Below are 24,528 nucleotides of genomic sequence, written 5' to 3'. Positions count from 1 at the left end.
GACACTAACTAAACTAAAACTAAAACTCAAACTAAACACTGCCCCTCTCTACCTATTCCCTGCCCCTCCTTCAAACTAAACACTGCCCCTCTTAAACTAAACTCTGCCCCTCTCTACCTATTCCCTGCCCCTCCTTCAAACTAAACACTGCCCCTCTCTACCTATTCTCTGCCCCTCCTTCAAACTAAACACTGCCCCTCTTAAACTAAACTCTGCCCCTCTCTACCTATTCCCTGCCCCTCCTTCAAACTAAACACTGCCCCTCTCTACCTATTCCCTGCCCCTCCTTCAAACTAAACACTGCCCCTCTTAAACTAAACTCTGCCCCTCTCTACCTATTCCCTGCCCCTCCTTCAAACTAAACACTGCCCCTCTCTACCTATTCCCTGCCCCTCCTTCAAACTAAACACTGCCCCTCTTAAACTAAACTCTGCCCCTCTCTACCTATTCCCTGCCCCTCCTTCAAACTAAACACTGCCCCTCTATACCTACTCCCTACCCCTCTCAAACTAAACTCTGCCCCCCTTCAATCTAAATCCTGGTCCCTCTTACCTGTGTCCTGGTCTGGTATATCTTGACTCTCACTAGCTGATCTATCGAGACCAAATGTAACTCGAGGTGTCAGTGGTCCGCGTGAAGTATCATCTTCTCCACTGTCCATTATATTAATATCTTTATCTTCATCAGAGCTGCTCACTTCACCAAAATATGATGCTAGAAGAAAAAAAAAAGGAAAAGTTTAGTGCTGAATATAAAATCTCTATCATAGACTCATATCCAAAGCTCAGAAGAGTCACAAGCTGTTTTATCCACCATCTTCCCCTCAGGTAAAAGAGTGATATTCCAATCAGAGAATTCACTGAATAAAGCTTTGTCATATGGAAATACATCTTCACAATATCATGCTGTTACAAACTTTGTCTTGTGCCTGATTGATGGTATTCGCATACAATCCAACAAAATTGATTCTGTGATACATGAAAGGTGGCTATTGCAGTCTAGGTATAAGAAAAAGTTTGTAATAGTTTGACACTATGAAGTTGATGAAAATATTGAAAAACTTTCGTACCAACGTCCATAGAAGCCTCCGTATCATTTCGTACTAGACCAGGGTTTTTACGTGTTGAGGTACTCCCTTCCATAATCTGTCCTGAATTATTAGATTCTGTTTCATCACGAATTATCTCCCATTTAACATCTATAGCCTCGGCATCGTAACGAAATAATCTCTTTACTTCCTTCTCTATTTCTGGCTGATCTAAACACTAGACATATAATAGTTGAAATCAATAAAACTTTTCGCTAAAATATTCTGCTTAGCGTTTCAACAGTTGTGTCTTCAAATTTCTGAATATTCATATGCTTTGTCTTACTGACCATTGAAAAAAAAATGGCAATCCTGGGGTTTTAGATCAGTTTTAGACCTGTGGGTCAAATCTTTGATTTTGATCTCACTTGTTTAAAATACCGGTATTTCAATACAAATTTTTCTCACATAAAAATGTTGGTAATGGTTACATCTTGCAGAACAGTGCAAAAACTTTGCTATATACACAGACAGAGGAGAAATGTATTTCAAGCGTTTGGTGCGACTAACAGCTTAATAAACATAGGCTTAAAAGGAATTTAGAAACTGCATGTCACAAAAGAAAATAGTTCGTGCTCTGAAGATAAATTTAACCCACCTTTTTCTTTAAAGTTTTTCTGAATCTTCTTTTTTTTACATTCTTCAGCGGAGGAGTAACTGAAATTAATCAAAAAAAATCAATATAGAAAAAATCAGATTTACTCATTCAGTTAAGTTTTAGTTAAAACAACTGTTTGAAGATGTTTGATGTGTAAGTTCAAACTTAGAACTTTTAAAATTCATGACCAACCTCCATGATTATAAATATATCTTTTATCTTTGTCTTTTTTCTTGGGTGAATCCGCTTCATCTTGGCTAAAATCATCTTCAACTGAACATATCAACATCTGGAATATAAACAATACTCTTACACGATTTTAACCTTTAGACCCCCGAGTGTAACTGAAATAAAACGTCCTGTACCCTGAACTCCAAGTAATATAAGTAAAAGCGTATGAGGTCAACGTTGTGTGACGTCACTTAGTAACAGCCAGTTTAGCGGTTGCTCGGGTACATATTATGTTAATGTTTGCCCGATTAACCTGCTGCTATGATTGAAAGGGTTAAATACATATTTATCAATTCATGGACTGGTATAGCCTTCTTAAGGCACCATATACAAAATATAGCTTGAATTTGAGGTGGTATTCATCTCCTTTCATCTTATGGTTTTCCTTAACAGTTAATCCAACATATTCTTCTTCCTCACAGTGTTTTAACCAACATTTTCAATGCCCTGTCATATGAATTGAATTCAATAACAGATAAATTGGACTAAAAAGACAGAAATTTTCAAGTTAACAGAAGTCAGATTACATATTTCATGTTTTTCAATTGAATTAAAAAAAAAACAAATGACAAACACTACAAACCTTACTGATGTCTGCCGTTTTATAGAAAGTTTTTTTATCAACTGTTTTTAAAGAATCTATGATGCATGGTAAGTCTACTAACTGAAAAATAAATATAAAATATTTGTTTTTATCTGAATTATTTGTCAATCTAGCAATTTCATGAACAATCAGGTAGCCTTCATTCAAAATCCAAAACTTGGTATATGATATACTTACAACTATCATGTTTTTTAACGCAACTCAAAACCCACATTACTTAATGTTTCAATTTCGAATGCTGCAATACACCACAAAACAATTTGGCTTTTTTACTCCTAACACAATATTTATATTCAACATCATTTTCAATCAATAATTAATACATTCATCAGTAAATCTAATACAAGTTTCAGGGTCAATTTGGCACCCAAAGAATATCAATTTACCTTCGAAGCGAATATATCTCCACCATAACGAACTCTAGCATGTCTCATATCAGGCTGCATTTCAATACTTAATTTTTCTTTTAGATTTAGAGAACCAGTTTCTATATCGTGATGTAAAGCCATGGCAGGTCCCTGAAAAACAGATTCAATGATTGACAAAATACATGCATTATGAAAAAAATTACTTCTACATTCAGTCTAATGAAAATATCCAACATCTCAAAATTCATCTGAGTCTTAGATTTAGATCAAAGATCAATGCAATGTCTTTATTTGTTTAGGAAGAGCAAGGCCAATTACAATAGGGGTCATATTATGAAAAGAACAACACCCCCCACCCCCCTCCATAATATGATTAATTGTTTTACGATTCTTTTGTAAGAATTATCTGTTGTAAACAATGTACTAACCGGCGGCAATCGAAGAATAAACTGTTGTTCCAAATCGTACATGGCTTCTTGTGTAATTTCTCTTCGCTTTGGGGCATTTTTGCCACTCATTTTTAAAGAAATTAAAGTAAAATTGTTATTTCATAGAAGTGTTTTGTAAAAAACGTCACAATTTCTGTGTAGTCAGGGGGAGGTAACTTTTGTATAATTTCATCTTCATCGGTTGACGTCATCAATTTGGTGTATTAATGCAAGATAACTCATCTCTTTGTTGACATTTTGACGTTGAATGAAAATGTCAAGGATTCTGTCTAAATTTTCCATTTAGTTCGTCTGAAATGAAATATAGATCAACGAAATTATAAAATGATCATTATTTTAAAGAACCATTCAAGTTTCAAGCTTGGAAAGAATGGCTTGCCCTGCCAAACTGGTGAGAACGATTTTTTTTTAAATGTCAGACCACAGTAAAATATTGCTATCTTTAATGAATGAAATTTGTATGAAGTGGTAAAATTATCAGTACAATCAGCTATGTCCTTCATACACCTTTTCCAACAAAGTACAAAGTCTATAAAACTTTGAGCCAATGACTTGTAATACTCATATGACATCCATGGCGTGGTTAGGATAAACAAATGGTGGTTGTAGGTTCTAATCTCAGTCAGCACTCAGCAAGCAAAAAAAATCACATGTCTTAAGTACAAAAAAGTTTTGAAGATATGCTATACGCTCATGTTTATTTTAATCAATGCAAAGACATTCTAAGTCTAACAGTAACCTACTATTTTGAGCTGTCATTCCACTTTTCAAAAATATAATAAAAAAAAACTTAAAAACTTTTTACCTTGCTCAGACAATAAGTTGTTATCCTTGTTTCATTTTTTTTTTTTTTTTTACACAAAATTACTGACCTGGCTGGTCCTGTCAAGACTAAGCTCTTTATCAATAAGATAGATGAGACTGTGGTACAACTTCTTCCAAATGGCATTGAACAGTCAGATTTTTCAATTTTCTGTAACCCCAGAAATGGTAACATTTTTGAAGGTGTTACGAGATTTTCGTACATTTCTAGAACTACTGAAGATTATTTGCATACATTCGAGACTAAACTTAACCCCCAAAATGGTGCAGCTGTCCCTTTAATATTGATTGGTGATTGGTAATGTAAGGTATCTATATCTAGATCTAGATCTATCTATCTATCTATCTATAACATTAAGGATTACTTGTTTGTGCCATAGGGCTCTAACGATTCTCATTATCGTATATTGATCAATCAACTTAACTAATTACATTTTGTATTTTACTTGTTTGAGTTCATTGGGCTGTTTTATTATTTGCTGTGAATAATTTAATTATTGGTATGACTTATCTTAATCCAGTTTCGATTGAATTCGTATTTTATGGTTAGAGTTAATTGGACCATGGCACTGTATTTACAATGAACTCTGATAATCAACTTGCTACCTGTATGAGTGGATATTGATTACCTTCTTTCTATCAGCATTTATAACTTAATTACAATCCATGATTTGTGATAAGAATTGGAGTAAAATGTTGTTGATATTAAGGATATGAAAAAAAGAGAAGTAGTGGGTTATATTTTCATTCATTCTTTCATTCTTTGAAAGCGTTTTTTCGTCTTTTAATGCAGTGAAATAATTGATTGTTGTCTGCTAGGACAGTGGGACACCTCAGTCAGTAGCAAGCTTGATTGTTATTGATGGTTAGCTGTAGAACAGTAGAAAGTTTAATTGTCGCCTGCTTGGACAGTGGAATAGCTCATCCAGTAGCAAGTTTGATTGTCATCTGCTAGGACTAGGACAGTGGGACAGCTCAGCCAGTAGATAGTTGGATTGTCTGCTAGGACAGTGGGATAGCTCAGTCAGTAGATAGTTGGATTGTCTGCTAGGACAGTGGGATAGCTGTCAGTAGCAAGTTGGATTGTCGTCTGCTAGAGCAGTGGAATAGCTCATTTGGTAGCGAGTTAGATTGTCATCTGCTAGGACAGTGGAATAGCTCAGTCAGTAGAGAGTTGGATTGTCGTCTGCTAGGACAGTGGAATAACTCAGTCAGTATCAAGTTGGATAGTCATCTGCTAGGACAGTGGAATAGCTCAGTCAGTATCAAGTTTGCTTGTCGTCTGCTAGGACAGTGGAATAGCTCAGTCAGTATTGAGTTGGATTGTCGTCTGCTAGAACAGTGGAATAGCTCAGTCAGTATCAAGTTTTCTTGTCGTCTGCTAGGACAGTGGAATAGCTCAGTCAGTATCAAGTTTTCTTGTCGTCTGCTAGGACAGTGGAATAGCTCAGTAAGTAGTAAGTTGAATGGTTTTCTGTTCGGACAGTCGAATAGCTCAGTAGCAACATGGATGGTTGTCTGCTAGGACATTGGAATAGCTCAGTCAGTGGTTTGTTTGATTTCGTCTGCTAGCACAGTGGAATAATTTAGAAAATTTTAGAAAAATTGAATTGATTTGGTGCAATCTGACACATAGGCCAAAATATATATATATCATAATATTAAATTTGTTAAAAATAAACTGGGGGTACAAATGGGGACGCAAGCCATTTTTATAGCCCACTCACACCCCCCTGTACCTCCACTGGTGCTCCATTGCTTGTCTTACATATTTGATAAAAATTATCAGTACTTTTTTTAAATAAAAGATTTCTTAATCTTAACATAATTTTCCAACTTTTGAACTAGAACTAGAAATACATTAGCAACAGTTGTCATGTGGGTACGTCCAATTAAGCCATTACATGAAACTCATATTTCGACTACACCAAATCAGATATGTGTACATTCTATTAATGTTTGGAATGTAAAGTGTCTTATAATTTATATTTGAGACCGTTTATTATTAAAACTCTTAAATATATAGATTTATTACATACTACATTTCTAAACACACAGGTAACATGATTAACAACAAAACAACACGATATATATAGGTAAATCTATAGAAGTTATATCATTTGTGTATGCGTGCCTCCACCTCCCTTGACCCTGAAAAATTTATATTTGTATAAAGAATACAAGATATATAGATATACTACTTCTAACTTTATTACACAGTACGTTGAGGAAACACAGGTAATACAGGTAACGTGATAATCATGTCATACAGGTAACAATATCGCGTAAAATATCATAGGTTTTATGATTGTTTTCGCTCCACTTAGCAACTAGCCTATTCATGTCTGCATTCCCTTACTATTCTATATAGTCCATTCACGGTCAATCCCCACTACTCAGGTATTTACCATTCAACACTTATATTTATATACATATACTTTATTAATACACACACTTAACATTGGACTAAACTTAGTCTAGGACTAAAATACTATTATAGGAATTTTATAACAAAATTGTAAGTTGAATTTCTCGTTTTTGTTTATTTTTATCATAAATATTTTGACAAAAGTTATGTATGTCTAATAGACACTTTGACTTGTATAAATCTCTATTTTTGATATTATCATAACAAAACAAGAGTTCTCCTTATATAGTACGGTACAATAGGTCTATTAATTTATAACTATAACAAAGGACTATTCAGTCCTTGAGGGGTCATTCTGAGAGTACGACCTGATAGAGGGAGGGTCAAAAATAAGGAAAAGAGCAAAACATGTTATTTGTATAGTTTCCTAGAAATATCTTTATATAGTTTGGGGGGAAATTCAAAAATTGAAATAAATTTTGGGGAAGAGTTTTGAATCTATACAACTGTTATATTTGACAATAATTCAATTATTCAAATATTAAGATACGTCCAAATAAGGTAATTTTCCTTTATATGATGTGGTCAAAATTAGTAAACCAGTAAAAAAGTAAACCAAATATGAAGGCAGAATATTGAGTATTAATAACTGTAATAGAACTTGGGTTATGATGTTGGGTTATGATGTTGGGTTATGATGTTGGATCTTGGGTTATGATGTTGGGTTATGATGTTGGATCTTGGGTTATGATGTTGGGTCTTGGGTTATGATGTTGGGTTATGATGTTGGGTTGGAATTTATAAAAAGGAAATAGAAGCTTTTGAAATGTTATAACATTATAAAAACATGATTTTTTTGTTTTCTGGTATTACAAAAAATCATTGAAACTTTCAAAATGAGGTTTTGCTATTTATCTATTATCCCAAATCGTGATATGTATTGTATTTCAGACTTTGAATCGTGATACTTATCGTATTGTAATTCTTGCATCGTGTATCACTGACGTAGTTTATGTTAGATATTTTACTGGTTGGAGGGACAAGGTGTATCACTGAGGTAGTTTATGTTAGATATTTAAAGTTATTGACTAATTATACAGTATATGTAGGAGAGGTAGACTGTTTGTTTTAATTATTATAATACAATACAATAATTATATCACAGTCTGCCTCAAGGAACAATGTGTAACATAATGATTTTATCAATTTTTCTAAAACAGCTAGCTATACTATCATCTTGTGAGTTATCAACATTTGTTTAAATAATAATTTTGAGTGATTTTGGCATGAGATTGTGAAAGATTTAGGATGATTTGCAATGGATTTTTAAAATGATTTGGTGAAAGATGTTAAAATGATTTTTGTATTCTATATCTACTTGTTGAAGATCTGTGGTAAAGTGGTTAGAGAAGGGTATAAAAATTGATGTCTTGTATTTTTTTATTTCAGCTGTTTCGTACCGAAGTGTGCACACTTTTCTTATAATTACGTACTTTCATGGTTAATTTCAAAAGTATGTACTATATGCTATAGACCATATGACCGCCTCGTTTTTGAGACACTGAAAGCGAGGTTCATAATTGCGTCATCCATTCAAATGATGGCGACGTCATATAAAGGAAATGGCTATGTGATGTAACTAAGACACCTGATCAACAGCGAGAAAAGGGTTTTAAACTTCCCCATCTCAGAAATGTGTGACGGTAAAATTCATCTGAAAGTATTATTTGAGTTATTTTTGAGTTATCTACTAGGTCCATAGGAGTAAGAAGATTAAATATATTGTTGCTCCTTTCTTTCTGACTTACATTTGATATTTTCCAGGGATGCTTCTAGTCTGCCTGCAGTGTATAACAGATACTTGTAACAGTATATTGTAGATGCCCCTGGCCATCCTTTTCATATTTTTTTATCCTAAGTTTTTTATATTGGACAGGTTGCCGAATATGTGGATATTCATTTAGATCACCACCCTTGGTCATCCCTGTATTATCTTTGAATTGTTTATCTATTTCAGAGGTTGCTCCAAGTGTGTCTACTGAGTTTAATAGGATTATCTGTGATATCCTATATTCTATATCAACGTTTTACCATGGCCAACCTTACATTTTCAACACCTTTACTACAAAATACTCCAGATGATGTTTTACAGGTCAGTATAGCAATTTCAAAATCCTTTTTTTTTCGGGGGTCTCAACTTTTGAGGGTTAGGAAACCTTGAATTCATACCTCTATAAATTTAAAACACTATAATAGTTTCAATGACGTTTATTCCAATCAGGATCATAAAAATATTGATCTGAATTAAAAAGTTGAAAACTATAATTTAGAAACACTTACTTTATATCTTAACTAATAATGGTTTAGACCGGCTAGATTGTGTGGTTTCAGTGGTTTAATCATTTAAAGTGTTATATAAACCCCAAAGTGCAGGACACAAATAGTTATTATAAGTGTAGATTTTATCAGGAAAGGTTAGAGATAATAAATACAAATATTAATATTGATTAACACTACAATAATAGATTCGACCATATTTATTATCACCCATAGTGAAATTGTCAATCTTAAAATCTATTGAGGTGTTGGAATGGGTCACACAATTCAATATAATGATAATTATACCTGTAGGCCTATCAGGAATGGTTGATACAGACAAAATATTGATATTGATTAACACTATAATATTAGATGACCAGTTTATCTATCATAATCTATCTATAGTAACACCAGTAAACATTGACTGACTTGACCTGTGACATGACCTATGACACGACACATGACAGTTGTATTGACCCCCCATATTGTTTATTTAACATATTGAAAGGTAAGGGTTAAAAAACTATTTCCTTTAAATCAGAATATTTTAATCATAAGTTTAAATAAAAGTTGTCAAATATTTTGAGGTAGGTAGGTATGTTAATGTTTGCTTCCAGCGGATGCTGATATCGCAAACTTTTGAGTATCATTGAAATTTGAGTATGAATGGTCTGCTATCTATTGTCAGTGTCTGTTTGACCTATTTTAATCATTTTCTAAGGTTGTGTTTTTGATGTTCTTTTAGAAGTCCAGATGACAGATTTGACCTAGAGCAATGTATATATATATCTATATATCTTGTGTTTTTAAAAGCAAAGTTGTTTTTTTTTAGTTTTTTTTTAAGTCATTTTTAAAGGGACCAGTGCACCAATCATAATTTAGTCTCAAAAACGGGAATTTTTTAGCTAAGTCAAACAGTTATAGTGTATATATAAATTTCAGCCTTCAAATCTATGTGTGTCCAGAATTATTCGCGAATGAATGTTAAAAGGATGACTCGTCAATTTAAGATACTCTATGATATATAGAATAACATCTATAGAAATAGTGGGTAAAATACCTAGATTGAAGTATTTTTAAAGGAATTATGTGATTTTCATAAATTTCTAGTACTTCTGAAGACTATTTACATGTATTCAAGATTTAAAATCCCCAAAATGGCGCACACTGTTCCTTTAAGGAGGGTGTAAGTTCTATCAAGAGTCCAAAAGACAAATTTGACCAGGAGAACACAAGGTTTTTATCAATGATAATTTATAAAGTATATTTTTCTGATGAATCCAGATGGGGGGTTGGGACTGGGATCATGAGATTCTGACCCACAGCACCTAATATACTGGCAGCTAAAATTAAGCTTTTGACTTTCCACTCGTAAATAAGATGTTCAACTATCTAGTTATAGGGGCCTAGTCTTTCTGTCCTTACACCAGCTTACAACTGTGGTAATAGCTACCAGAGTCTGAAATAGAGACAGATGTTATGGTCTGGTCATGATATGATGAAATAAGTTACAGGTTGGCAATTATGACTTGACTCTTCATGGATTAATAGTCATACAGCTTATCTTATTAGTTAAATATAGACTGTAACTAAACAGTAGTATGAGGTATATAAATAGGGATGAGTAAGTACCTTAGTAAGTTATCCTTTACATAAGTTATATTGTAACGTTAAAGGAATACTACCTCAAGTTCAAGTTGTGTTTTTCATGTTTAATATGAACCCAGTGGGTACAGTAGATGAATAGATCAGTTGGTTTTACCTTGATTAGTTCTGATCTCTGCTGTATATATTCACCAGTTGGACTTAAAAATAAAATCTCTATATAAGACGATATATCCATTAAACTAAGTAATTATTGAAAAACACTTCTAAGCATGTTTTAAAATTATTTAGTTCAATGAATTATTACTTAGTTTATTGAATTTATTGGATTATAGAGGGATCTCGTTGTATAGTTATAACACCAGGTAAGTCCACTGATAAATAAAGACTCATTTTAACCAAGTTTAAAAATTTAAATTTAAATCCAGTTCTTGTATTTCATAGATTTTGCTACCTTGTGGAGATTGTCAAATGGATAATGATTAGATCAGGTACATGTCCATCTCCTAGTGGTTATATTTGAACCCTACATCTTTATATTATGCCTTCATTGATATCCTGAGTACACATTGTGTGTTAAAAACTGGCAGAACAAGTCTTCTATAGAATGAGTTACATTATTTCTATATATCATTCATTGTAAAGGAAGTAGGCTACATACATATTTTAAATTTTTAAATCAAGTTTCAAAATGGATAAGGTTAATGTTGCGCCCTTATTTATGATAGTTATCCGACTTGAGTAAATTTAGGATTTTGTAGTTAAAATGGATAAGGTAGGTTTAGTTATTAACCTTGCTCTCTTAACTTTGTGGTTTCAATTTTAAACTATTTTGTTGTAATTTGATTCTAAGCTGATGATAATACCTACTTGGGATGTAAATTGTTTTTACTATTATATTCATGTTTTAATGTAATCCAACATAGAGTTAGGATATTGTTTGTACTGTGAGCAATTTTCAACTTTTTGGTATCAATTTCGTCAATGATATCAATATATCAATTGATAACTTATAAGACTATGTTTGTTTTAAAGTAAAGTCATACTAAGACTGTAGTACTGTTATAAGTTGAAATGAAACGAATGCAGTTTTACGTCGTACTCTTCAGCACCTACATGTAATTGGCTAATAAAGACAGGCAACGCTATACAGTGTGCATTGAAGGAAATTTTGCCAGGCCAACAGCATTAGCATTCTCCTTTCCGATTTCCAACTGTGAAGGGATCTTTAACTTGACAGCCGGTGGCACACAAGGCCTAGGTTTATTTTTCAAGGAAGACTGACAAGTGTGTGATGACAAAGAAAGTAGTAGACAGTTAAGATTTTAAAGTTTGAAAAGAAAATTCTAGGTATGAATTCTATTGTTGACTGTTTATTATAGAACTAGTATTGTTGACTGTTTATTATAGAACTAGTATTGTTGACTTGTTAAAAGTGAAGTAAATCATATTATTTATATATGACCTATTTAAAAGTAGGGCAACTATCTTTAAAACTTGAAGGAAGAGTTAAGATGAATGTGTAAAAAATTGATATTTTGTATTGTTTTGGACAGAATGAGAAGATTGTTTAGTTTAATTTTACTATTTGAAATTTGAACGTAGTAAAATTTATTTAACATAGAGACCACATTGCGTAGATGATAATCTAAATATCCATGGGCTACTTCATTTTCCTGGGGGTTTTCAACCCTTTTCAAGGTCCGTAGTCGATTGCATTACCCCCCTTACCTGTTTAAATCATTACTATTTTGTCAATATATTATATGTTGGAAATATAGCTGAGTGTCTAATTAATATAGACAAACATTATTATTCTAAACTACAAAATGCCTCATTACCCCTTAAAGATGTCAAAATTATGCCCTCGGGGTAATTAACCCGGCCCTTAACAGAAGATATGTTTTGTATGCATCTCAATCAGGGCTGTTAATTTTGCTCTATATGCCGGACATGATCGACAGGGGAGCTCAATGACCGACAGTCAATATCTTCTATTGGACATCAAATATAGGTTAGCCATAACATGTCAGTCAATGGCTTTCAAAAGAAAAATAGAATGACATACTCAAGATATGATTTTTTTAAATTTTCAGAGATTAAACAGCAATATCTCTCTAACAGTATTAGATAACACCACAAACATGACATCTGCTGTGGATGAGGGGGGTGGTGAAAAAGTACGGTCTGCTGAAGATTTTATTATTGGTGTCACTCTGGCTATCATATCCAGTGTTTTTGTTGGATGTAGTTTTATTTTTAAAAAACTTGGTTTGTTGAATTTTGCCAAGAATTCGTCTACCAGGGCAGGTTAGTAAATTTTTCATTCATAATATTTTATGTGAATAGTATTATATATTATATTGTGTTTGGAATCCCAAAGATTTTTGACAAGCGCAGGTGTTATGCTTAAATATCAAATCAAAGATTTGGGCCTGATTGCACAAAAAATATTACAAGAAGAATTTGTGTAGAATTTTACTGTGAGAAATACCATATTTACGACAAAAATTGATGAAAAGTAATAATTAAGTGATCAACATCTGACAAAAGCATAGAGTAGAGGTCACTATCTTTTTGTGGGGGCTACTTTACACAAATTTTTTTGTCTGATTTTTAAATATCAAAATTGTTTCCATTTTTATATATGCATCGAATGCTAACAACATTGTTTGTTTAACTGGGCCCCGGCCTCTGTCTGACATACTTCAGTCTACCCAGTTGTAAATGGATACAGTTATTCTGGGAAAGATCAATGCCAAGAAGTTTGGCCTGGAACCAGCTGGTAGATGGGATCTTGAAAATCGAAGTTGTAATCCTTGTAAAATATTGTTTTTTTCTATATTTTTTTTATTATAATATGTTGTAGGTGATGGAGGTTTTGGATATTTAAAAGAATGGTTATGGTGGGCTGGTATGATATTAAGTAAGTTGTTTATCTCTCAATCTGTCCATTTCATGAAGAAACAAGGGTTTCAATATCTTAATATATAGCTTGGCAACAAGACATATCGGGTGTTCCAAAAAATAAACGTCCCAAAGTTTGACAGGTAGTATCTCAGCTGTTGGTAAACTGATCTCTTTCAAAATTCTTACAGATATACTTCAAGATGCAATTTTCTTGCAGTTCTAATACTTTTAGACCATTTACATATATTCAAGACTTAAATCAACTCTGAAAATGGCGAACTGTTGCATTTAAAATATGAATAGTGATAGCACACAATCATACATTCATTTGATACTTCACCATCTATAGAAAAGATATATATATAATATATAGATTCAGAAAGTTAAATTTCTAGTTAGAAATGATTGTGAAATTTCTACATTTCTAGTACTATTTATATATTATATTCGAGACTCAAATAAACCTCAGAAAATGATAAATCATGGATATACCCTTTAATTATTTACCCTAATCTAATGTCATGTGTGTTTTCTGTTTTCAGTGACGACTGGTGAATTTGCTAATTTTGCTGCTTATGCCTTTGCTCCTGCTACCCTAGTTACTCCCCTTGGTGCTCTAAGTGTCATTGTTAGGTATGTTAACATATAATTAGACCTGTTTGACACCGATCTCTCAGCTTCCGAGCTATTTTATGTCTTTTGCATCCACAGTACGAATACCATACATGGGAGAAGACTGTTAGAATATAGAAACATGTCTGTAGTAGTTATATCTCTGGTGGACTGGAATATATCATGAAAGCTTAATGGGATTGAGAAGAGGTTTTCTAAACTTTTTATGTTAAGCATCAATTTGCACCATTCCAATATTCTGACATCTGTGGTTCTTGCAATTCCACTAAAACTAACGTGTTTTATGCAGTCACTAGAGAGGATCTGCATAGATATCAAAAGTAGCTTCCGGTAGCTCCCCTCTAGGGAAGTCATAAAAGGCGTTAGTTTTAGTGGAATTGAAAGAACCTCAGACATCTGATTGAAAATAGGAATGGTGCAAATTGATGCTATCAATGTCCCTGATAAAAAATTTAGAAAACCTCTTAACAATACCTTTAACAATTTGCCTATCAAACTAGTCAAATTTTTGTCGACTCGAAAACTGTAATTAGAAATTTTTCAAGTATAATTATGATAAAGTTCATTTTAAAGTTGTAAATAAGATCTAAACCTCAATTTTAGTAAAAGTGTTATGAATGATAAAATAAGACAATTATTAGGGATAGATCTAGAAGTATTTATTATTTTCAGCGTTTCAATGTGGTTCTGTGTTTCTGATGACCGTGTGAGAACTACGTTGTTGAAAATAATAAATATTCTAGAAGTATTTATCTATAATGATTGTTTTACTAAACTATAACTTGTGCTTCTGATATACCATTGAAGGATTATTTGAATAATTATTTATTGTCCATTCTAGTGCTGTACTGGCATCATGGAAGTTGAAAGAAAGATTGAATCTGTTTGGTAAAATTGGGTGTTTATTGTGTATATTGGGGTCCACTATCATGGTGATACATTCTCCTAAAGAAGCTGAAGTGGAGAGTATGGCAGCTTTAGAAGAGAAACTGAAAGATCCAGGTAGGGGTAGGGGGTGTTTTATTTATGCCCATGTTACAGTCAGCGTCGTAGGGGCAGAAAAATCCATTGTGATCCCAAGTAGGAGGCTGTTGAAACAGTGTTTCATCGATCACAGCAAGACGGGATATTATACTTTGACAATCACCTCAAACAACCCCCATATTTACAAATGAGCTCTACCAACCATACACATGCAGATTATATTGATACAAGGTATGCATGTGTGGAAGAGTTCAATTGAAAGTTGAGGGTGTCAAATAAATGATTGACACACTGATTCGTCACATGAGAACCAGACTGTTCTATATCCACAAAAGTGAGTTTCGAGATAATGGAGTTCAAAGTTTCAAAGCCACAGATCTTTTCAGTTCTTCATTGGAACAAAATGAAACTTTGCATAATTGTTAAATACATCTAAATTAACTAAATATCATTAATTAGCTATTTGGTTAGTCAATCAGCAATTAGTGGTAAAACATGATTAAGTTTAGGGTTGGAGATATGATAACTCATTTTTTTACGTACAATCCAACCAAATTGCTACATTTACAAACTTCCATGATACAAAAAAGGTGACTATTGCAGTCAAGGTATATTTTTTAATAAAGTTTTTAAGGTGACTAGCTAAGATGTTGTTCTATTACACTTTTAATAACACAGACAACTGATTTCAAATCTTCTTTAATTTCAGTGTTTATAGTGTTTGGTATATTGGTGGTCATTTCAACATTAGTCTTAATATTTTATTTCGTGCCAAGATACGGTAACACTAAGATATTAGTGTACATCAGTATCTGTTCAACTCTCGGATCGTTTACCGTGATGGGTTGTAAAGGAGTAGGTGTGGCAATCAAAGAAACTGTCAGGGGTACCAACGCCTTTGTTAAACCTCTGACGTATATTTTATTAGTTATAGTAGTTGTGTGTATATTACTACAATTAAATTATTTAAATCGTGCATTGGACACGTTTAACACGTCGGTTGTGACGCCGATATATTACGTCTTTTTTACAACGTCTGTCATCGCAGCTTCGTTAATTTTATTTCGGGAATTCGGTCACATGACTGTTTTGAATATTATTGGTGATTTGTGTGGATTTTTAACAATTGTATGTGGAATATTTTTAATTAACGCTTTTAAAGACATGGAGATGTCGATAGCGAAACTTCCAAGTAGTAAAAAGAGTGATGAACAGGAAGATTCTGTATTAAATGAAGATATTACAGTCGCGCTGGATCTGATCAATAAGAGGAAAGAAGAGGACAAATTGCCTGAATATTGTGATGAAGAATACGGTTTCGCAGATTATAAAGATGACCCTGACCTCAAAAAACATCCCACTATTTATTAGGGGGGTGGGGAGGTTAAATCTGAAAGTGCTAAAGTATTATCGACAACTTGTCTTGCCATTGGTAGCTAAATGCCTTCCCAAATGTCAAAAGCATTCTACTCGCTGTGGCATTCTGTCTTTCCACAATGGCATCTCAATGTCAAAATCAGTGCAATCAGGGAAAAATACCTAATATCTAACTGCTCAATGTCAAAACTACTTGCTAGGGAAAACACTCACTTGGTGTATAACTACTTTCCCCAATGTCAAAAGCATTCTACAGTTCATGGCACTGGCAATCTTTCTTGCCAACAGGGAAAATACTGACTAAGTGTCTAACTGCTCTACCAATGACAAAAGCATTCTATTGACCAATGCACTGGCAGTCTGTCTTGCCAACAGAGAAAATACTGATCTTCAGGCAAATAGTTCTCAAAAAAAAAACTTTGATAAAAAAATTTTCCAGTGTAGTGTAGAATTTTACGCTTGGACATAGTCTTCCAATCAGATGAATGTTGATTGTTAATTGACAAAAAAAGCTTGATGTCTTCTAATTAAAGGGACAGATTCTCCACTTTGCACATCGAATCTTACTCTCAGAAATGGGAATTTTTTAGCTAAGCTTATCAGTAATAGTGTTCTAACATCTATCGAAAAAGCATATATAAAAACAGAAAGGGAAATTCCTAGTTTTGGGTGTTTTTGAAGGAATTTATGCGATTTTTGTACATTTCTAGAACTATGTACTCAAGACCAAAGTCAACGCCCCCGAAATTGAGAAACCTGTCAGTCAAAATGTCAGGTGATGAGGAAATGCTTAACTATTAAGTGAGCCACTTAATAGAAAATTTAGCCAATGCTGATTGGTTGAAAAGTGGGTTAGTTTCTAATTTCCCTGTCAGCAATGTTATGTATAAGTTAATATTTGAAAGCAGTCCAATAAGTTCAGTGATGATCGTGACACAAGGACTGAAGGATGATGGTTCACCAAGATCAGAGGGTGAGGTCACATCTGTATTTTAAGTTATGCTTATAGTAAGATTATTGAGAAAAAGGGGCTTGATCCTTAATTATAATTATTTCTCTGATATTATTTTAATGGTTTGAAAACTCTAACTGATTCTAATATATTTATTTTGTATTACATTTGTTTCTGTGTATCGTGCTGAGCATGTAACTAATGCTGAATAAATTTTGGGGGTAGAGTTCTAATAAGATAATTTTAAACTTGTACATAAAATACAGGACTAATTGTATAAATATATAGAAATCCAAACTGTCAAACAATGATTAAATATGTTCCCTTTAAATTATATATTAAAGTTAGTTAGTCTAATAAGTATTGAAAAAAAAAGGGTTTGGAGGCAATATATAGTAATAGAGTCATCTAAATATTTGCTTTATGAATTTTATCAATATTTAGGCGACTGTCTCCCTACTTGATGATTGTTAATGACACTGTTTATCGTGAAATGTAAAAATGTGCCAAAAGTTTAAGAAAAATCCATATTAACATATATTACTTAATTATATTATAAATTATATTATTAATAGGCCTAAACTGTTCAGTCTCAAAACTGAATTTATTCTCAAAAATATAAATGATAATGTTAGTATTAAGATTGAAAAATCCCTAAAAAACTTCTATGTAAAGCACTGACCAAGATCACAAATAAAGAGATCTGCCAGATTAAAAATAAGGTGGATTTAACATAGTTAATATTTAGTTTTGAACATAACAAGCAAACTGGTAACCGTAATATTTCATTAATCTGGCTGCTCACCCTCAATTTTAGTGATTGACCAATCAGATGACTGGAATATTAAAATCGTCTCAAGTTAAATTTACAAGAATAAGATCCCTGGTTTTAATCAAATTTAATTTTATTTTATTGAGCCAAATATCAGATGTGTTACAATGCAATTGAATATTCTCTTAAAGGAACACTACCTCTTAGAATGAACATAAATAACTTCTCAAACTTGGCTAATATATATTCATTAGTGGACCTGGTGTAATTAATATACAACAGAATCCCCGTATAATCCAATAAATCCTTAATCTTTTTTCTATAATTACATAGTTTTAAGGATAAATATTTAACTTTATAGATTTATTGGATTATAGAGGAATTCTGTCTTAGATGAAACTATGAAGATATAAATTTTCATAAAAAATGTTCATTCTAAGAGATATTGTCCCTTTAATATAGAATAACAACAATGCCAAAATCATGTCAAATTACATTTAACTCAGTCTAAGTTGAGTTATCTTTCTTAGTTATTATATAATAAAACACTGGTTGGTTGGTTGTGAGGATAACAGTGATGGAATTTGAAATCTCAGTTTAGAAGTGAAGCCTTTTCTCATTATCTCAATATCTCTATATCCAAAAGGAATTCTGAGCATTTAATTGAATAAGTTTCTGAAATCGTGAATTCAAATGTTCTGATGGAATTTTAATGATGTAAGAACATGTGAAGTCATGATTTGAAATATTATATTGAAATTTTTTGAGCGATGAAGCCACAATGACAAATGTATTTCATTATCATGTGAAGTCATGGTTTCAAATATTCTTATTAAATTCTAATGATATGAACATGTGAAGTCACCATTTCAAAGGTTGTGATGAAATTCTTACAGTGAGAGCATGAAGTCATGGTTTCAAATGTTCTAATGAAATTATGAAGTGTGAAGTCATGATTTAGAAGCTAGGAGGTCACATAACAAGGTCATTATGTGACATGTTCAGATGAAATTATTATAAGATGTTGTAATGATATAGTATAGGTATATAGTTATATTAATATATGTTGTTGTATTCTCAGGGAGATTGTCTAAAGATATTATGATGGGAATAAAACTATTTTAAACATTATCTTATCTTATCTTCTGAGTCAGGGGACCGCCAATAGCTTTCAACAACGAAACAGTAGGCATTTGAACATTTTTAGGTGTTTCAAAATTAAAAACAGGGTCGCCGGCAACATCCTACACTACTAAATAGTTACTACATGTGAGGGAGGGATTAAGCATGGGAAGAAGGGTGCTCCCACTGGAGCCAGAATCCTATGGAGATCGAAGACTCAATTTCAGTACAAAAATCTTTATTATTATAATATAAACATAATCAGACCACATTGAAATAACCCAACCCATAATCAGACCACATTGAAATAACCCATCCCATAATCAGACCACATTGAAATAACCCAACCCATAATCAGACCACATTGAAATAACCCAACCCATATAAAAAATACATTGGTTCCCATCAACATTGGAAGGTCTTACAGCTGCAGGATTTGGGTAGGTAGAGTTCCACCTCCTGTATCTTCTTCCCCTGGGGTAAAACATCACAGTAGGACCAGACCGGGGTCCAGTGGTAGTTCTCCACACATTTACTCATTTTATCATCCTCGTCTTCAGATTTACAGTTAGAACAGTCGTCATGTCTGAAATAACAAAATGTAAATTATATGGATTTTTACCTCCCTCTTTTCTGCAATGAAATTTTAAGGGAAACTAGGGTGAAATGATAATAATCATCTAAACTTAATAAACGCATAACTGCAAGGGATACTGGGTGTACAGGTAAAAAATTATCGAAACTTGCACGCAATTTAAATTAAATGCCTTAAATACCTCTCAGAGGTGCAGAACATCTAGGTGACTTACCCACACACAGCATAATCTACCATCTGTTTTTCTGGCTCTAGCACCCAGCAGTTACCTCCGAGCCCTGTAAACTGTTGTATAGACATCATTGTAGTGGGGCAGGATTCACTGATAGGTTTTATCTGATTGTCTTCACTCGGGTTGATTCTGATAGATCTGGAAACAGAGCCGGTAGCTTATGACAAGAATGATCAGCTACTGAGCAACATTTCTACACTAATTAATATATAGGAGTAGGGTAGGCCTACAAGGGGTTATTTGTGAAGGGTAGGAAGGTAGAGATAAACAAAAAAGAAGGTCGAGAGCTCTGTACTAGTGCCGGAGACAGGTTTACGTCCGAGGGGAAGGGGCGACGAAATATCTGCGATTGCCCAAATTTCTAACCTAGTTATGAGATTTTTGCCCGAAAAACTTGCTTTCGGGGCTGCAAGGAGTTGTTTGCGAAGGGTAGGTTTGGGAATAGAAAGGGGCCAAGAGGTTCTGCTGTCTGCTTTCCCGATTGTCTTCTCTGGTTGATACTGATAGAATGATCTGGAAACGGTTGTAACCTCAGAAAATCAGTATCTATCATTGAGCAACCTTGAGATCATTTCTGTCAGCTTTAAAGGACTTAAAATAGTGACATTAACCCATTAAATTGGTCCTGGCCTTAATCAAAAATCATAGTCTGATGAAACTGGCGAAAAGAACAGTTTACACTTAGAATCATATCTGGTGTTCTGGTGGAAGTAAGCACACCTAGCCTAGAACACCGTGTATTACCAAGATGTTAAATCCCTTACCGTCTGGTTCTGTATTGTGGTTGACCATACTGGAACCGCCTGGAACTCTGTGAATATTGGGGTCGGACTGGGAACTGGTTGACAGGTCGGAATCTGGTACCAATTGGAAGCCTGGTTCTGAGGTTGGTGTATCTTCTGGCAGTGTAGGGGTTAAAGTTGTTTCTATAGGGGTTGTATCCATTGTAAGAGAGGTAGTTTTGGGCCCTCGTGGACCCTGGGCTGTAATAACCAACTCGTCTGGGAGGGCGATATCCCTGGTTGCTGTATCTTGCGGCTCCTCCGTATCTGGAATTAAACAGCTATAGGTAAGGGATTTGTATAATATTCACGTGTTAACTTCATGTGTTATAATGAATAAATGGTATCATTAGGCTGTATGGATTCATCTGTTTGCTCCAAGTCGGTTCGGCTTCTCCGACAAACGCTGATGTTGTTTTAGAAACCACGAATTACAGTCTCACCTGTTAAATGGATTGGCCAACTGTAGTAATTGTTTGTAGGTATATTTAGGTGAAATTCTGTCAGCAGCTCGTTTTCTTATAAAATGTCCAGATTGTCGACCATATCGATAACTTCTGGCATAGGGATTATAACCGCCGTATCTGAAACAAAAACAGAAATTTGTCAAAGGCAACAAATGAGTCTTTGGTCAGGAAAAGACTTTTGAAAGCAAACGTTGGTCAAAGAAAAATGTAACTTTCTTACAAATAGGAACTACCGAAAACATGGGTTGTGTTATTATTTATTTATCATTTAATTTTTGATAAATTATGTATTGGTACAGGTAAGTAATGTTTATATGTTTGCGATTTGCAAGGTACATGATATAAATACGGTACAATAATTTGTATTGTTGGAAACAAAAACCAAACGTGTTACGAGAAATTCCACGAAAAAAGCAGAAAACAATCAAATCGAGTGAACAATAATTCAGAAATATTTCTATACAGTGTCGTTTGTTGCACATTGGTTTACGGATTCAAAGATCGTATTGTTTTTTATCATATGACTGCATTGGCGAATTATCATTATTCCTTAACTCAATACGAGTCAAATCAGATAAACTACATGTAAATAATGGCAATATTCACCTTTGATAGGACCTTTTGTATGGCATGGCCATCTGTCTCAATTGTTCAATGGTAAATTTACTCTGTTGTGGGACAACCGGCGCCAGTCGACCAGGAGGCACTGGGGCTCTTCTTGGATACCCTAGTGGTAGATTTCTGCGAGCACCTGGAAAACCGAAGCGTGCAAGGTTCGGCACTTGATGTCCTGCATACATCGGGGTCGGAGCAGCTTTAGGGGCCTGAAGTTGAGCGAATGGGATGACTCCTGCTTGAGCTCTTGGTGTAACTGGAATCCGGGTTGGAATTGGTCCGTTCACCAGTGGATTTAAAGGTCTCAGTGGCATGGCTGGATTGTTCTGCGATCTCTGTTGGAAAGTATTTGGTGCCAATGGTCGTTGAAAAGGTATCGCATTCTTCAGATAAGGGTTGATTCGGCCATTGGGGTTGGCTCCAGCGAAAGGCATAGGAATATTCTTCGGATCAAAAAATACTTTTGGTTGTGGTGTCATTAGAACCCTTCTGTCGATAGGTGCACGAGCTGTGCTTCCAGGAACTGTCATGGAAGGCTCTGTTGGAATGGGTTCCAGAATATTATTAAGAAGTTCCTGTAATTCCTGACGCATTCCATACTCTTTAACAATAGCTTCTCTGAAATGACCGAATATGAAGATAAATGTATTTGGTTTTTAGATATTAACCATATCTTGTGATTACTCTATTCTTCTATCAATTACCGGCCACGTTCCTTCAAGAATACAAATATCATTACTATAAGAAATTTTGACGTTAGTGTTGAATGCTTACATTGTGATACACCATGCTAACCCTGACATAGGTTGTTTAGAATCGGGGTTCTAAGATTTTGAAAAAGGGCGGGGGATAGCAAGCAACATTTTAGACTTAAACCTATGAGAATATAATCATGGCCAATGGGAACTTGTGTGGTTCAATTCTGTAACATAATATGCGTATATAAGAAACTATCTGAAGTGTCTTATATGGTTCAATTGACACGAACGCCATGGTAATATGGATTTCGATATCCCACAATTCGACAACGGGTAAAATATGACATTGTTTGATTGGTTAACAGTAACGTCATTAGAACGGGAATATGGTATAAAACTTTTTGGATTACAATGGAGAGTAAATATATTATATTGACGTTCTGTTGAACGTGGGAAATTATAAAAGAAAGTATTTCAGATTACCTTGGATAATCTTGAGTAGCTGATTTGAGTTGATAGTTCTGGGTTAAATCTATAAATTCATAGCATTGTTTACTGGACTGTGATAAACATACCATTACCAGGCTCGTTAACATCAACTGAAAGTATTTGGTTTAAAAGTATTAAAAAATGATAAAAAATAAAAAATTGTACAAATAGGACAATAGTCTTCAAAATACGTATGGTACTTTTGGGTAATGAAGACAGAGGGGTAGAGCTTAAAACTGAAAAGAAACCTGGTTGTAATACGAAAAAATTTCTCTACTATGGTTCAAATTTGCAATACTTCATAACTATCTTTTATGCACAAACTATCATTAAACCATTTTCCTTTGGCGGTTCAAAGCACTAAAAACAATTCATAATTATTTAGCTTAATGAAAATGAAATGATATGAATGTTTTACGTCCTACTTTTCTGCACCATGTGGGCTAATGAAGACGGCAACGCATGAAGTGTACAATGACGGAAATTTTGCCAGGACAGCAACATTAGCCTGCTCTTTTTCAATTTCCAACAGTCGAGGGATCTTTAGCCTGTCTTAAGCTGACACATTTAAAGATATTCTTCTATTAATACGTATTGAAAAGCTGACAGATTGAAACACCTAAAGTACCTCTGCTCTAACGGAACTGTACCAGTCGCTATGCCAACCTGCGGGACTAGAGGTACAAATAGAGGGCAGACTGATTTGAGATTTAGAATTCAGCAGTTCAGTGGAAGCGCAAAAGCACCAGTCTGAAGCGTCTGTCAGGGTTCATGCCCAAGAAATGTTTTGAAAAATAAAATTAGTTTGGTGAATTCTGACACATATTTCTGACGAAAACATGTCAAAAAAATCATATTTTTAAATTTGTTGTAAATACAGTGGGGATACAGTTGGGGTGCAATAAAAATACGTACGAGAAAGACAATTCCGTTAATCAAAATCTCGTCCTACAAACCATTTTTCTATGGGTGCCCTCCTGTACTTGTACTTGGCCGCCATTGAACCGCACACCCAAAAATTCGCAAACTAATGCCAAGTTTGCTAAAAATGAAATGAATGGAGTTTTTCGTCCTACTTTTCTGCACCATCAAGTTCGCTAAACAACCTCTAATACAAATATCTCCCAGAAATTAAGTACAAAAAACTTACCAATCGTAGAAACATCTTGAATGATCCTAACTGTAAAATCAGATTTTAATTCAGATGAGATCTTAATCCCTTTTTATAGTTTAAACATTAGCCATAAAATCTGCTAATAAAATCTTTAATGAGATCTCCACCAGCATCTCGCCTGATCGGTGCAGTAAAAACAGTAGTGGTCCTCACCATGAATTCCTTGTCTAACATATTCAACTGTCCCTCTAATGGTGCTAATGGTGGTCATCTGCTAGTAAGATTTAATTAACCGTAATGAAAAGCGAATTCATGAAAGTTTTGGCGTATAGTTT

General features: G+C 33.9%; 4 protein-coding genes across 4 annotated transcripts; 2 read left to right on the top strand and 2 right to left on the bottom strand.

The window, feature by feature from the left end:
- Positions 1 to 1,163: 1,163 nt before the first annotated feature.
- LOTGIDRAFT_97308 (hypothetical protein) lies at positions 1,164 to 3,352 on the bottom strand (the record flags this gene model as incomplete). The annotated part of the gene is made up of 6 exons (XM_009051061.1): positions 1,164 to 1,265; positions 1,686 to 1,744; positions 1,878 to 1,974; positions 2,500 to 2,580; positions 2,907 to 3,038; positions 3,317 to 3,352. Coding segments are annotated over 6 exons (507 nt in total), but the record flags the coding sequence as incomplete, so codon positions are not given.
- A 2,683-nt stretch (positions 3,353 to 6,035) lies between these two features.
- LOTGIDRAFT_158345 (hypothetical protein) lies at positions 6,036 to 9,194 on the top strand (the record flags this gene model as incomplete). Its single annotated transcript, XM_009051060.1, has 4 exons — positions 6,036 to 6,125; positions 7,479 to 7,571; positions 8,545 to 8,679; positions 9,159 to 9,194. 4 exons carry the CDS (start codon positions 6,036 to 6,038, stop codon positions 9,192 to 9,194), a joined length of 354 nt encoding a protein of 117 aa, XP_009049308.1.
- Positions 9,195 to 12,595: 3,401 nt separating this feature from the next.
- On the top strand, positions 12,596 to 16,945 carry LOTGIDRAFT_158344 (hypothetical protein; the record flags this gene model as incomplete). Its single annotated transcript, XM_009051059.1, has 6 exons — positions 12,596 to 12,761; positions 13,321 to 13,377; positions 13,904 to 13,994; positions 14,836 to 14,996; positions 15,688 to 16,223; positions 16,889 to 16,945. The coding sequence occupies 6 exons, from the start codon at positions 12,596 to 12,598 to the stop codon at positions 16,943 to 16,945; spliced, it is 1,068 nt and encodes a 355-aa protein (XP_009049307.1).
- Positions 16,946 to 19,425: 2,480 nt separating this feature from the next.
- LOTGIDRAFT_231022 (hypothetical protein) lies at positions 19,426 to 24,251 on the bottom strand. Its single transcript, XM_009051058.1, has 7 exons — positions 24,230 to 24,251; positions 23,074 to 23,189; positions 21,884 to 22,510; positions 21,254 to 21,394; positions 20,793 to 21,077; positions 20,011 to 20,166; positions 19,426 to 19,787 (listed from the first exon to the last, which is right to left on the bottom strand). Exons 1-7 carry the CDS (start codon positions 24,242 to 24,244, stop codon positions 19,607 to 19,609), a joined length of 1,521 nt encoding a protein of 506 aa, XP_009049306.1. The 5' UTR covers positions 24,245 to 24,251; the 3' UTR covers positions 19,426 to 19,606.
- Between the last annotated feature and the right edge of the window lie 277 nt (positions 24,252 to 24,528).

The sequence above is a fragment of the Lottia gigantea genome, assembly GCF_000327385.1.
Source record: "Lottia gigantea unplaced genomic scaffold LOTGIsca_16, whole genome shotgun sequence".
NCBI classification, from domain to species: domain Eukaryota; kingdom Metazoa; phylum Mollusca; class Gastropoda; family Lottiidae; genus Lottia; species Lottia gigantea.
Note: the sequence above shows the minus strand (reverse complement) of the source record. Positions and strands in the feature narration are given on the sequence as shown.